The 14413-nt window shown below is 48.5% G+C and overlaps 1 protein-coding gene across 1 annotated transcript in view; it reads right to left on the bottom strand.

The window, feature by feature from the left end:
• Positions 1-14413, bottom strand: part of LOC143955448 (uncharacterized) — a 119796-nt gene that overhangs the window by 25631 nt on the left and 79752 nt on the right. Inside the window, exon 6 of the mRNA XM_077465493.1 lies at positions 2513-5864. Coding sequence (XP_077321619.1) covers positions 2513-5864 — 3352 coding nt within the window. The remainder of the gene's footprint in view (positions 1-2512; positions 5865-14413) is intronic.

The raw sequence follows: 14413 nt of genomic DNA, 5'->3' as shown, positions 1-14413 counted from the left end.
TCCTCACCATACATTGCCCTCATCAGAGTCCCCCCTTACATCATTGTCCCCATCAGAGTATTACCTCTGGTCTGGGCGGAGTCTATTATTGTCAAGGACCTATTGTTGGTGGTGTGGGATGCATTGTTACTGAGGGGACCTATTGTTTCTGGGGGGGTATCTACTGTTGCTGGGGTGGGGTGCATTGTTGCTGAGGGGACCTATTGTTTCTGGGGGGGGGTCTACTGTTCCTGGGGTGGGGTGCATTGTTACTGTAGCTGGGGTGGGGTGCATTGTTGCTGAGGGGACCTATTGTTTCTAGGGGGGCTATCTACTTTTGCTGGGGTGGGGTGCATTGTTACTGTAGCTGGGGTGGGGTGCATTGTTGCTGAGGGGACCTATTTTTTCTGGGGGGGGGTCTACTGTTCCTGGGGTGGGGTGCATTGTTACTGTAGCTGGGGTGGGGTGCATTGTTGCTGAGGGGACCTATTGTTTCTGGGGGGGGGGGTCTACTGTTGCTGGGGTGGGTGCATTGTTGCTGAGGGGACCTATTGTTTACCCCATCGGTCCCCCCCCTTACATCACTGCCCCCATCAGAGTCCCCCCTTACATCACTGCCCCCATCAGAGTCCCCCCTTACATCACTGCCCCCATCAGAGTCCCCCCTTACATCACTGCCACAATCAGAGTCCTCCCTTACATCACTGCCCCCATCGGAGTCCTCCCTTACATCACTGCCCCCATCAGAGTCCCCCCTTACATCACTGCCCCCATCAGAGTCCCACCTTACATCACTGCCCCCATCAGAGTCCCCCCTTACATCACTGCCACAATCAGAGTCCTCCCTTACATCACTGCCCCCATCAGAGTCCCCCCTTACATCACTGCCACAATCAGAGTCCTCCCTTACATCACTGCCCCCATCAGAGTCCTCCCTTACATCACTGCCCCCATCAGAGTATTACCTCTGGGCGGAGTCTATTATTGTGAAGGACCTACTGTTGCTGGGGTGGGTTGCATTGTTGCTGAGAGGACCTATTGTTTACCCCACCAGTGTCCCCCCCCTTACATCGCTGCCCCCATCAGAGTCCCACTTGCATAACTGCCCCATCAGAGTCCCCCCTTACATCATTGTCCCCATCAGAGTATTACCTCTGGGCGGAGTCTATTATTATGAAAGAACTATTGTTGCTGCGGTGGGGTGCATTGTTGCTGAGGGGACCTATTGTTTACCCCATCAGTGTCCCCCCCCTTACATCGCTGCCCCCATCAGAGTCCCCCTTGCATAACTGCCCCATCAGAGTCCCCCCTTACATCATTGTCCCCATCAGAGTATTACCTCTGGGCGGAGTCTATTATTGTGAAGGACCTATTGTTGGTGGTGTGGGATGCATTGTTGCTGAGGGGACCTATTGTTTCTGGGGGGGGGGGTCTACTGTTGCTGGGGTGGGGTGCATTCCTGCTGAGGGGACCTATTGTTGCTGGGGTGGGGTGCATTGTTGCTGAGTGAACCTATTGTTTCTAGGGGGGGTCTACTGTTGCTGGGGTGGGGTGCATTCCTGCTGAGGGGACCTATTGTTGCTGGGGTGGGGTGCATTGTTGCTGAGTGAACCTATTGTTTCTAGGGGGGGTCTACTGTTGCTGGGGTGGGGTGCATTCCTGCTGAGGGGACCTATTGTTGCTGGGGTGGGGAGCATTGTTGCTGAGTGAACCTATTGTTTCTAAGGGGGGGGGTCTACTGTTGCTGGGGTGGGGTGCATTGTTGCTGAGGGCACTCTATTGTTGCTGGGGTGGGGTGCATTGTTGCTGAGGGGACCTATTGTTGCTGGGGTGGGGTGCATTGTTGCTGAGTGAACCTATTGTTTCTGGGGGGGGTGGGTCTATTGTTGCTGAGGGGGGCATCTACTGTTGCTGAGGGGATCTATTTTTTCTGGGGGGGTCTACTGTTGCTGGGGTGGATCTATTGTTGCTGAGGGGGGCATCTACTGTTGCTGAGGGGATCTATTTTTTCTGGGGGGGGGGGTCTACTGTTGCTGGGGTGGGTCTATTGTTGCTGAGGGGGGCATCTACTGTTGCTGAGGGGATCCATTTTACAGCGGGGATCTATTTTACAGCTTTTCTTGTTATTAAACAAGAACAAATTCCATACAAATGATTTCACACCACATAATGTTCCTGGGAGGTGGGTAGGAGGTGGAGCCAAGGGACGGTGCTCAGGGGTGGGCAGGGGGCGGAGACAAGGGCGGAGTTGCTGCATCTTTATTCCTCTCTTCCTATACTCCTCTATTGTATTGCTGAATTGCAACTTTACTTCCTGCTACCCTGAAGTTACATTAGTAACGTTGTGTCCATTTCAGGAAAGTATCAGTTTCCCTCAATGCCGATCAGAGCAATTAGGAGCCACCGATCAATAAACTCCCGCACCATCCCGGATCTCCTTGTGAACGGTTTCCCACACTACACAAGACCAGCCCCGTGTTTTCTGAGGTTTTCTTCTTCCCCTAGGGGGAGCTCTTTGACCTTAACTCAGGACTTCACCACACCGTCTCCAGTCTTGTGGGATCTCCGGTGTAGGGTGAGTTGGTACTTCTGTGAATAACATTTTCCGCACTCCGAACAGGAATGCGGCTTCTCGCCGGTGTGGGTTCTCTCGTGTCTATAAACGCTGGACTTATCTGCGAAACATTTCCCGCACTCAGAACAGGCATATGGCTTCTCCCCCGTGTGGGAACTCTGATGTATGACCAGTGAAACTTTATGAAAAAACGATTTCCCACATTCGGCACAGGAATACGGCTTCTCGCCCGTATGCAACCTCTGATGTTTGTTAACGCTGGACTGATAGGAGAAACATTTCCCGCACTCGGGACAGGAATATGGCTTCTCCCCCGTGTGAGTCCTCTGATGCATGATCAGCGCCGATTTTCCAGAAAAACGTTTTGGACAATCGGGGCAGGAATACGGCTTTTCGCCCAAGTGCAATCTCTGATGTCTGTAAAGAGCGGACATGCTTGAAAAACTTTTCCCGCACTCAGTACAAGAATATGACATCGTGTCTGTATGTAATCTCTGATGTATGGAAAGGCTTGCTTTATGAAGAAAACTTTTCCCGCACTCGGAGCAGGAATGCGGCTTCTCCCTCGTGTGAGAACTTTGATGTATGACCAGTGCAGATTTTGTAAAGAATCTTTTCCCGCACTCAGGACAGGGAAACGGCTTCTCTCCCGTGTGCGATCTCTGATGTTGGGAAAGATAAGACTTCAATGAAAAACATTTCCCGCACTCAGTACAGGAATACGGTTTCTCGACTGTGTGAGATCTCTGATGTTGGGAAAGATGGGACTTCAATGAAAAACATTTCCCGCACTCAGGACAGGAATACGGTTTTTCACCCGTGTGAGATCTTTTATGCACATTAAGACGGGACTGAAAAGGGAAACCCTTCCCGCACTCAGCACAGGAAAACCTCTGATCTGTTGGAAGGACGGCACCGTCCCTCACGGTCTGAGGTTCCTCAAATGATCCATCTACACTGTGTGGTGCCGGATGGACATTTGAGGTAGTCGGGTTTTCTCCTGGACTATTCCCCGTATGAGAACTCCAATGTGTGGAAAGTTGTGACTTTAATACAAAGCATTTCCCGCACTCGGGACAGGAATACGGCTTCTCACCTGTGTGATACCTCTTATGTCTAGAAAGATTGGACTTATCGGAAAAACATTTCCCGCACACCAGGCAGAAATACGGCTTCTCTCCCGTGTGAGTTCTTTTATGAAGTTTAAGTTTGGATTTAGACTGGCAACACTTCCCGCACTCAGTACAGGAAAACCTCTTATGTGTTCGAAGGACTGCACCGTCCCGCACAGTCTGAGGTTCCTCGGGATAAGAGGAATACGATGGTCCATCTACACTGTGTGGTGCCGGATGGACATTTGAGGTTCCCGTGTTTTCTCCTGAATTATTCCCCCTATGAGAACTCTGATGTGTGGAAAGTTGTGACTTTAGTACAAAGCTTTTCCCGCACTCAGAACAGGAATACTGTTTCTCACCCGTGTGAGATCTCTGATGTTTGGAAAGATTGGACTTATCTGAAAAACATTTTCCGCACTCAGGACAGGAATACGGCTTCTCCCCCGTGTGAGTTCTTTTATGAAGATTAAGTTTGGATTGAGACTGGCAACACTTCCCGCACTCAGGACAGGAAAACCTCTTATGTGTTGAAAGGACGGCGCCGTCCCGCACAGTCTGAGGTTCCTCGGGATAAGAGGAATACGATGGTCCGGCACCGTCCCGCACAGTCTGAGGTTCCTCAGGATAAGAGGAATACGATGGTCCGGCACCGTCCCGCACAGTCTGAGGTTCCTCGGGATAAGAGGAATACGATGGTCCGGCACCGTCCCGCACAGTCTGAGGTTCCTCGGGATAAGAGGAATACGATGGTCCGGCACCGTCCCGCACAGTCTGAGGTTCCTCAGGATAAGAGGAATACGATGGTCCGGCACCGTCCCGCACAGTCTGAGGTTCCTCGGGATAAGAGGAATACGATGGTCCGGCACCCTCCCGCACAGTCTGAGGTTCCTCGGGATAAGAGGAATACGATGGTCCGGCACCGTCCCGCACAGTCTGAGGTTCCTCGGGATAAGAGGAATACGATGGTCCGGCACTGTCCCGCACAGTCTGAGGTTCCTCAGGATAAGAGGAATACGATGGTCCGGCACCGTCCCGCACAGTCTGAGGTTCCTCAGGATAAGAGGAATACGATGGTCCGGCACCGTCCCGCACAGTCTGAGGTTCCTCGGGATAAGAGGAATACGATGGTCCGGCACCGTCCCGCACAGTCTGAGGTTCCTCGGGATAAGAGGAATACGATGGTCCGGCACCGTCCCGCACAGTCTGAGGTTCCTCAGGATAAGAGGAATACGATGGTCCGGCACCGTCCCGCACAGTCTGAGGTTCCTCGGGATAAGAGGAATACGATGGTCCGGCACCGTCCCTCACAGTCTGAGGTTCCTCGGGATAAGAGGAATACGATGGTCCGGCACCGTCCCGCACAGTCTGAGGTTCCTCGGGATAAGAGGAATACGATGGTCCGGCACCGTCCCGCACAGTCTGAGGTTCCTCGGGATAAGAGGAATACGATGGTCCGGCACCGTCCCGCACAGTCTGAGGTTCCTCGGGATAAGAGGAATACGATGGTCCGGCACCGTCCCGCACAGTCTGAGGTTCCTCGGGATAAGAGGAATACGATGGTCCGGCACCGTCCCGCACAGTCTGAGGTTCCTCAGGATAAGAGGAATACGATGGTCTGGCACCGTCCCGCACAGTCTGAGGTTCCTCGGGATAAGAGGAATACGATGGTCCGGCACCGTCCCGCACAGTCTGAGGTTCCTCAGGATAAGAGGAATACGATGGTCCGGCACCGTCCCGCACAGTCTGAGGTTCCTCGGGATAAGAGGAATACGATGGTCCGGCACCGTCCCGCACAGTCTGAGGTTCCTCAGGATAAGAGGAATACGATGGTCCGGCACCGTCCCGCACAGTCTGAGGTTCCTTGGGATAAGAGGAATACGATGGTCCGGCACCGTCCCGCACAGTCTGAGGTTCCTCAGGATAAGAGGAATACGATGGTCCGGCACCGTCCCGCACAGTCTGAGGTTCCTCGGGATAAGAGGAATACGATGGTCCGGCACCGTCCCGCACAGTCTGAGGTTCCTCGGGATAAGAGGAATACGATGGTCCATCTACACTGTGTGGTGCCGGATGGACATTTGAGGTAGTCGGGTTTTCTCCTGGACTATACTGTGTGATGTCCTCATCTTCTACTTTACAGTCTGGAGACAAAGTGAGACAATCCTCTGAGGTTTTCCTCATCTCCCGTCCATCTACTAAAATAGAAATACAAAGATTATTACTAGACATGAGCTGATTGGTTCCCCTAAACCAGGACTCCGCCCACATCAGGCAGCTTTGTCTCTGAGGATCATTCAAAAGTCATTCAAATTATACATATTATATTCCAGGCCACAGATACGATTAGAATTTTAGTATCTACTGACCTAATGATAATTCTGTTATAAGGTAAAAATATAAAGGTTGTGACTTAGGACAAATTATAAGTAGAATTGTTTAACCACTTCAGCCCCGGACCATTTGGCTTATTATTACTAGACATGAGCTGATTGGTTCCCCTAAACCAGGACTCCGCCCACATCAGGCAGCTTTGTCTCTGAGGATCTTACAATTCCCCCCTCAAGGTAACTAGTAAATGGGTCCTCTGATCTCCTACCAGATCATTTCTTTATTCATGGACCTTAGTCAGAGAGGGAGGAAACAACGAGAACTGTCTTCTATAGGAGTGACAGTGATGAGGGGATTATAGGACGAGTGTCCCCTCCCCCTCTATCACTCATTGCCATCTTCCCAACACAAGAAGTCCCGCACTTCCTTATTTAGTCCATGATTTAGTCATGAATAACAGCGGGGCTGAGCCCCACCAGAGGTCAGAGAGTGAGGATGGGGGGAGGACAACCAAGATGAAGAAAAAAAAATTCCCAGCTCAACTTACCAGTCAGTATGCAATAAACCGAATTGCCTTGTCTAAGAGTTCACTTTTTATTTGCACACATTGGCCCAGCTAACGAACGGTCTGACCACATACAGTGCCATGAAAAAGTATTCATACCCCCTGACATTCCCCATCATTTCCATGGCTCTAAAGCCTCCCCATCATTTCCATGGCTCTAAAGCCTCCCCATCATTTTCATGGCTCTAAAGCAGGGGTCTGAAACTGGTGGCCCTCCAGCTGTTGCAAAACTACAAGTCCCATGAGGCATTGCAAGGCTGACAGTTACAAGCATGACTCCCACAGGCAGAGGCATGATGGAACTTGTAGTTTTGCAACAGCTGGAGGGCCGCCAGTTTGAGACCCCTGCTCTAAAGCCTCCTGATCATTTCCATGGCTCTAAAGCCTCCCGATCATTTCCATGGCTCTAAAGCCTCCCGATCATTTCCATGGCTCTAAAGCCTCCCGATCATTTCCAAGGCTCTAAAGCCTCCCGATCAGTTCCATGGCTCTAAAGCCTCCCGATCTTTTCCATGGCTCTAAAGCCTCCCGATCTTTTCCAAGGCTTTAAAGCCTCCCGATCAGTTCCATGGCTCTAAAGCCTCCCGATCATTTCCATGGCTCTAAAGCCTCCCGATCATTTCCATGGCTCTAAAGCCTCCCGATCATTTTCATGGCTCTAAAGCCTCCCGATCATTTTCATGGCTCTAAAGCCTCCCGATCATTTTCATGGCTCTAAAGCCTCCCGATCATTTTCATGGCTCTAAAGCCTTCCGATCATTTCCATAGCTCTAAAGCCTCCCGATCATTTCCATGGCTCTAAAGCCTCCCGATCACTTCCAAGGCTCTAAAGCCTCCCGATCATTTCCATGGCTCTAAAGCCTCCCGATCATTTCCATGGCTCTAAAGCCTCCCGATCATTTCCATGGCTCTAAAGCCTCCCGATCATTTCCATGGCTCTAAGGCCTCCCGATCATTTCCATGGCTCTAAGGCCTCCCGATCATTTCCATGGCTCTAAAGCCTCCCGATCATTTCCATGGCTCTAAAGCAGATGGACCAATCAGTGAGCAGTATGGGTGGAGGAATGAGTTTAGCGTTAATGACCCACCTGTGCTGATCTGCCCAGTCTAGATATATAAAATGGCGGTGGGGGGGGGTTAATCTGATGGAAAAGAAGATCTAAAGAGCAGGACGGGGAACACAGATGAGAAACACGACCATTATCATGGTATTACTGCCTGATATCACCCAGCCCCCGCCCTACTCTGTACCAATCAGTGAGCGGTATGGGTGGAGAAATGAATTTAGTGTTAATGACCCACCTGTGCTGATCTCTGTAGGAGTGTCCTCCTCTATAAATGTCCCCGTTATTCCATCCTCCTCCATAGACTGCTGATCATCCCTCACATACCTCTCTTCTTCTTCTGATTTCACCTCAAATTCTATATCCATTGGATCTCCACTCTAAACCAAGAAAATGAGAGAGAAAATATCATCTGTAAGATATAATCTACAATGTTGTGAGATTACATATCAGAGCCACCTCCACGAGCCCGTGTTGTAGGGCTCCATGCCACCAACCTGATCATTTTTTATGTAACTGTGATCTTCCTGTGTGGAATCCCGGGAATACAGAGGACGGGGACATCTCTCTGGTGGGTTCCTGGTATTTGGTGGCTCCATCATATCCTTGTGTCCTTCTGAAAACTCCTCCATCACTCCATACTCCTCATCCTCCTCTTTATACTCTTCTTTAACTACAATATTATAATCCCCGAGGATTCCACTCTGCAATATATAATAAAACATTCATTGTAACAAACATATTTGTGTATAAGTCAGAACTACCAATAATCGTCAATCATCTACCTGATGATGGTGGAGGATGGTGTGACCTTCCTGCGTGGAATCCCAAGAAATAGGAGTGTCCTCCTCTATAAGTGTCCCCGTTATTCCATCCTCCTCCATAGACTGCTGATCATCCCTCACATACCTCTCTTCTTCTTCTGATTTCACCTCAACTTTTATATCTATCGGATCTTCATCCTAAACCAAGAGAAGGAGAGAAAATATCATCTTGTAGGGTTCATACATCAATTCCATGAGTCACTTTTGTGTTTCCGATGTTCCGTCCCACCAACCTTGTAACAGTGGGGGATGGTGTGATCTTCCTGTGTGGAATCCCGGGAATACAGAGGACGGGGACATCTCTCTGGTGGGTTCCTGGTATTTGGTGGCTCCATCATATCCTTGTGTCCTTCTGAAAACTCCCCCATCACTCCATACTCCTCATCCTCCTCTTTATACTCTTCTTTAAAAACAATATTATAATCCCCGAGGTTTCCACTCTAAATGTAGAAAAAAAAACATTTATCGTAACAAACACGCTTGTGTATAAATCATAGCTACAAATAATTGTCAATCATCTACCTGATGATGGTGGGGGATGGGGTGACCTTCCTGTGTGGAATCCCGGGAATACAGAGGACGGGGACATCTCTCTGGTGGGTTCACATTACTGGATCCATCTGTAGGAAACACACACACTGACTGAATACATTGTTTCTATGTGTTTATCAGATGATGGGGGATCTAGGTGGAGCCTCCGTACTGCTCTCTCCTTTACAATAAAGTCTCCTCTTACCCGGTGATGTGAGGGGCGGCTGATTGTCCATCATGACGTCCTTGTAGAGATCCTTGTGTCCTTCTAAATACTCCTACATAGAGAAATAGACCATGAAATCCTTGGCACCCTATAAGAACCTGGTTCATAGGACATGCTGACTCTGGATGGGAGGACATGAGACGATGGGTCAGTGTGATGTCATAGGATAGGATGTTCCTAGTGCCAGGTCCTCCAATGTTTCCCAGTGACTTCCAAAATATTCCTAGTGTCCCCTATGATTCCTAGTGGAGAAGATTCCTAATATCCCCATGATTCCTAGTGGAGAATGTTCCTAATGTCCCCTATGATTCCTAGTGGAGAAGATTCCTAATATCCCCATGATTCCTAGTGGAGAATGTTCCTAATGTCCCCCATGATTCTTAGTGGAGAAGATTCCTAATATCCCCCATGATTCCTAGTGGAGAATGTTCCTAATGTCCCCCATGATTCCTAGTGGAGAATGTTCCTAATGTCCCCTATGATTCCTAGTGGAGAAGATTCCTAATATCCCCATGATTCCTAGTGGAGAAGATTCCTAATATCCCCATGATTCCTAGTGGAGAAGATTCCTAATATCCCCATGATTCCTAGTGGAGAAGATTCCTAATATCCCCATGATTCCTAGTGGAGAAGATTCCTAATATCCCCATGATTCCTAGTGGAGAAGATTCCGAATATCCCCATGATTCCTAGTGGAGAATGTTCCTAATGTCCCCCATGATTCTTAGTGGAGAAGATTCCTAATATCCCCCATGATTCCTAGTGGAGAATGTTCCTAATGTCCCCTATGATTCCTAGTGGAGAAGATTCCTAATATCCCCCATGATTCCTAGTGGAGAAGATGCCTAATATCCCCCATGATTCCTAGTGGAGAAGATTCCTAATATCCCCCATGATTCCTAGTGGAGAAGATTCCTAGTGTCCCCTATGATTCCTAGTGGACAAAATTCCTAATGCCGCCCATGATTCCTAGTGGAGAAGATTCCTAATGTCCCCCATGATTCCTAGTGGAGAAGATTCCTAATGCCCCCCATGATTCCTAGTGGAGAAGATTCCTAGTGTCCCCCATGATTCTTAGTGGAGAAGGTTCCTAATGTCCCCCATGATTCCTAGTGGAGAAGGTTCCTAATGTCCCCCATAATTCCTAGTGGACAAAATTCCTAATGCCGCCCATGATTCCTAGTGGAGAAGATTCCTAATGTCCCCCATGATTCCTAGTGGAGAAGTTTCCTAATGTCCCCCATGATTCCTAGTGGAGAAGTTTCCTAGTGTCCCCCATGATTCCTAGTGGAGAAGGTTCCTAGTGTCCCCCATGATTCCTAGTGGAGAATGTTCCTAATGTCCCCTATGATTCCTAGTGGAGAAGATTCCTAATATCCCCATGATTCCTAGTGGAGAAGATTCCTAATATCCCCATGATTCCTAGTGGAGAATGTTCCTAATGTCCCCCATGATTCTTAGTGGAGAAGATTCCTAATATCCCCCATGATTCCTAGTGGAGAATGTTCCTAATGTCCCCTATGATTCCTAGTGGAGAAGATTCCTAATATCCCCCATGATTCCTAGTGGAGAAGATGCCTAATATCCCCCATGATTCCTAGTGGAGAAGATTCCTAATATCCCCATGATTCCTAGTGGAGAAGATTCCTAGTGTCCCCTATGATTCCTAGTGGACAAAATTCCTAATGCCGCCCATGATTCCTAGTGGAGAAGATTCCTAATGTCCCCCATGATTCCTAGTGGAGAAGATTCCTAATGCCCCCCATGATTCCTAGTGGAGAAGATTCCTAGTGTCCCCCATGATTCTTAGTGGAGAAGGTTCCTAATGTCCCCCATGATTCCTAGTGGAGAAGGTTCCTAATGTCCCCCATAATTCCTAGTGGACAAAATTCCTAATGCCGCCCATGATTCCTAGTGGAGAAGATTCCTAATGTCCCCCATGATTCCTAGTGGAGAAGTTTCCTAATGTCCCCCATGATTCCTAGTGGAGAAGTTTCCTAGTGTCCCCCATGATTCCTAGTGGAGAAGGTTCCTAGTGTCCCCCATGATTCCTAGTGGAGAAGGTTCATAATGTCCCCCATGATTCCTAGTGGAGAAGATTCCTAATGTCCCCCATGATTCCTAGTGGAGAAGGTTCCTAGTGTCCCCCATGATTCCTAGTGGAGAAGGTTCCTAGTGTCCCCCATGATTCCTAGTGGAGAAGTTTCCTAGTGTCCCCCATGATTCCTAGTGGAGAAGTTTCCTAATGTCCCCCATGATTCCTAGTGGAGAAGATTCCTAATATCCCCATGATTCCTAGTGGAGAAGATTCCTAATATCCCCATGATTCCTAGTGGAGAATGTTCCTAATGTCCCCCATGATTCTTAGTGGAGAAGATTCCTAATATCCCCCATGATTCCTAGTGGAGAATGTTCCTAATGTCCCCTATGATTCCTAGTGGAGAAGATTCCTAATATCCCCCATGATTCCTAGTGGAGAAGATGCCTAATATCCCCCATGATTCCTAGTGGAGAAGATTCCTAATATCCCCATGATTCCTAGTGGAGAAGATTCCTAGTGTCCCCTATGATTCCTAGTGGACAAAATTCCTAATGCCGCCCATGATTCCTAGTGGAGAAGATTCCTAATGTCCCCCATGATTCCTAGTGGAGAAGATTCCTAGTGTCCCCCATGATTCTTAGTGGAGAAGGTTCCTAATGTCCCCCATGATTCCTAGTGGAGAAGGTTCCTAATGTCCCCCATAATTCCTAGTGGACAAAATTCCTAATGCCGCCCATGATTCCTAGTGGAGAAGATTCCTAATGTCCCCCATGATTCCTAGTGGAGAAGTTTCCTAATGTCCCCCATGATTCCTAGTGGAGAAGTTTCCTAGTGTCCCCCATGATTCCTAGTGGAGAAGGTTCCTAGTGTCCCCCATGATTCCTAGTGGAGAAGGTTCATAATGTCCCCCATGATTCCTAGTGGAGAAGATTCCTAATGTCCCCCATGATTCCTAGTGGAGAAGGTTCCTAGTGTCCCCCATGATTCCTAGTGGAGAAGGTTCCTAGTGTCCCCCATGATTCCTAGTGGAGAAGTTTCCTAGTGTCCCCCATGATTCCTAGTGGAGAAGTTTCCTAGTGTCCCCCATGATTCCTAGTGGAGAAGTTTCCTAATGTCCCCCATGATTCCTAGTGGAGAAGATTCCTAATGTCCCCCATGATTCCTAGTGGAGAAGGTTCATAATGTCCCCTATGATTCCTAGTGGAGAAGATTCCTAATGTCCCCCATGATTCCTACTGGAGAAGATTCCTAATGTCCCCCATGATTCCTAGTGGAGAAGATTCCTAATGTCCCCCATGATTCCTACTGGAGAAGATTCCTAATGTCCCCCATGATTCCTAGTGGAGAAGGTTCATAATGTCCCCTATGATTCCTAGTGGAGAAGGTTCCTAGTGTCCCCCATGATTCCTAGTGGAGAAGGTTCCTAGTGTCCCCCATGATTCCTAGTGGAGAAGGTTCCTAGTGTCCCCCATGATTCCTAGTGGAAAAGGTTCCTAGTGTCCCCCATGATTCCAAGTGGAGAAATTTCCTAGTGTCCCCTATGATTCCTAGTGGAGAAGGTTCCTAGTGTCCCCTATGATTCCTAGTGGAGAAGTTTCCTAATGTCCCCCATGATTCCTAGTGGAGAAGGTTCCTAGTGTCCCCCATGATTCCTAGTGGAGAAGTTTCCTAATGTCCCCCATGATTCCTAGTGGAGAAGTTTCCTAGTGTCCCCCATGATTCCTAGTGGAGAAGGTTCCTAGTGTCCCCCATGATTCCTAGTGGAGAAGGTTCATAATGTCCCCCATGATTTCTAGTGGAGAAGGTTCATAATGTCCCCCATGATTCCTAGTGGAGAAGATTCCTAATGTCCCCCATGATTCCTAGTGGAGAAGGTTCCTAGTGTCCCCCATGATTCCTAGTGGAAAAGGTTCCTAGTGTCCCCCATGATTCCAAGTGGAGAAATTTCCTAGTGTCCCCTATGATTCCTAGTGGAGAAGTTTCCTAGTGTCCCCCATGATTCCTAGTGGAGAAGTTTCCTAATGTCCCCCATGATTCCTAGTGGAGAAGTTTCCTAATGTCCCCCATGGTTCCTAGTGGAGAAGATTCCTAATGTCCCCCATGATTCCTAGTGGAGAAGGTTCCTAATGTCCCCCATGATTCCTAGTGGAGAAGTTTCCTAATGTCCCCCATGGTTCCTAGTGGAGAAGATTCCTAATGTCCCCCATGATTCCTAGTGTTCCCCATGATTCCTAGTGGAGAAGGTTCCTAATGTCCCCCATGATTCCTAGTGGAGAAGTTTCCTAATGTCCCCCATGGTTCCTAGTGGAGAAGATTCCTAATGTCCCCCATGATTCCTAGTGGAGAAGGTTCCTAATGTCCCCCATGATTCCTAGTGGAGAAGTTTCCTAATGTCCCCCATGATTCCTAGTGGAGAAGTTTCCTAATGTCCCCCATGATTCCTAGTGGAGAAGATTCCTAATGTCCCCTACGATTCCTAGTGGAGAAGGTTCCTAATATCCCCTATGGTTCCTAGTGGAGAAGATTCTTAATGTCCCCCATGATTCTTAGTGGAGAAGGTTCCTAATGTCCCCTATGATTCCTAATGGAGAACGTTCCTAATGTCCCCTATGATTCCTAGTGGAGAAGATTCCTAATGTCCCCCATGATTCCTAGTGGAGAAGGTTCATAATGTCCCCTATGATTCCTAGTGGAGAAGGTTCCTAATGTCCCCCATGATTCCTAGTGTAGAACGTTCCTAATGTCCCCTATGATTCCTAGTGGAGAAGATTCCTAATGTCCCCCATGATTCCTAGTGGAGAAGATTCCTAATATCCCCCATGATTCCTAGTGGAGAAGATTCCTAATGTCCCCCATGATTCTTAGTGGAGAAGGTTCCTAATGTCCCCCATGATTCCTAGTGGAGAAGATTCCTAATATCCCCCATGATTCCTAGTGGAGAAGATTCCTAATGCCCCCCATGATTCTTAGTGGAGAAGGTTCCTAATGTCCCCTATGATTCCTAATGGAGAACGTTCCTAATGTCCCCCATGATTCCTAGTGGAGAAGATTCCTAATGTCCCCCATGATTCCTAGTGGAGAAGATTCCTAATGCCCCCCATGATTCCTAGTGGAGAAGTTTCCTAATGTCCCCTATGATTCTTAGTGGAGAGGGTTCCTAATGTC

The sequence above is a fragment of the Lithobates pipiens genome, unplaced genomic scaffold, assembly GCF_037356315.1.
Source record: "Lithobates pipiens isolate NorthernLeopardFrog02 unplaced genomic scaffold, aLitPip1_a1.2 Scaffold_35, whole genome shotgun sequence".
Lineage (NCBI taxonomy): Eukaryota > Metazoa > Chordata > Amphibia > Anura > Ranidae > Lithobates > Lithobates pipiens.
The sequence above is the reverse complement of the archived record's forward strand: the minus strand, read 5'-3'. Positions and strand labels throughout refer to the sequence as shown.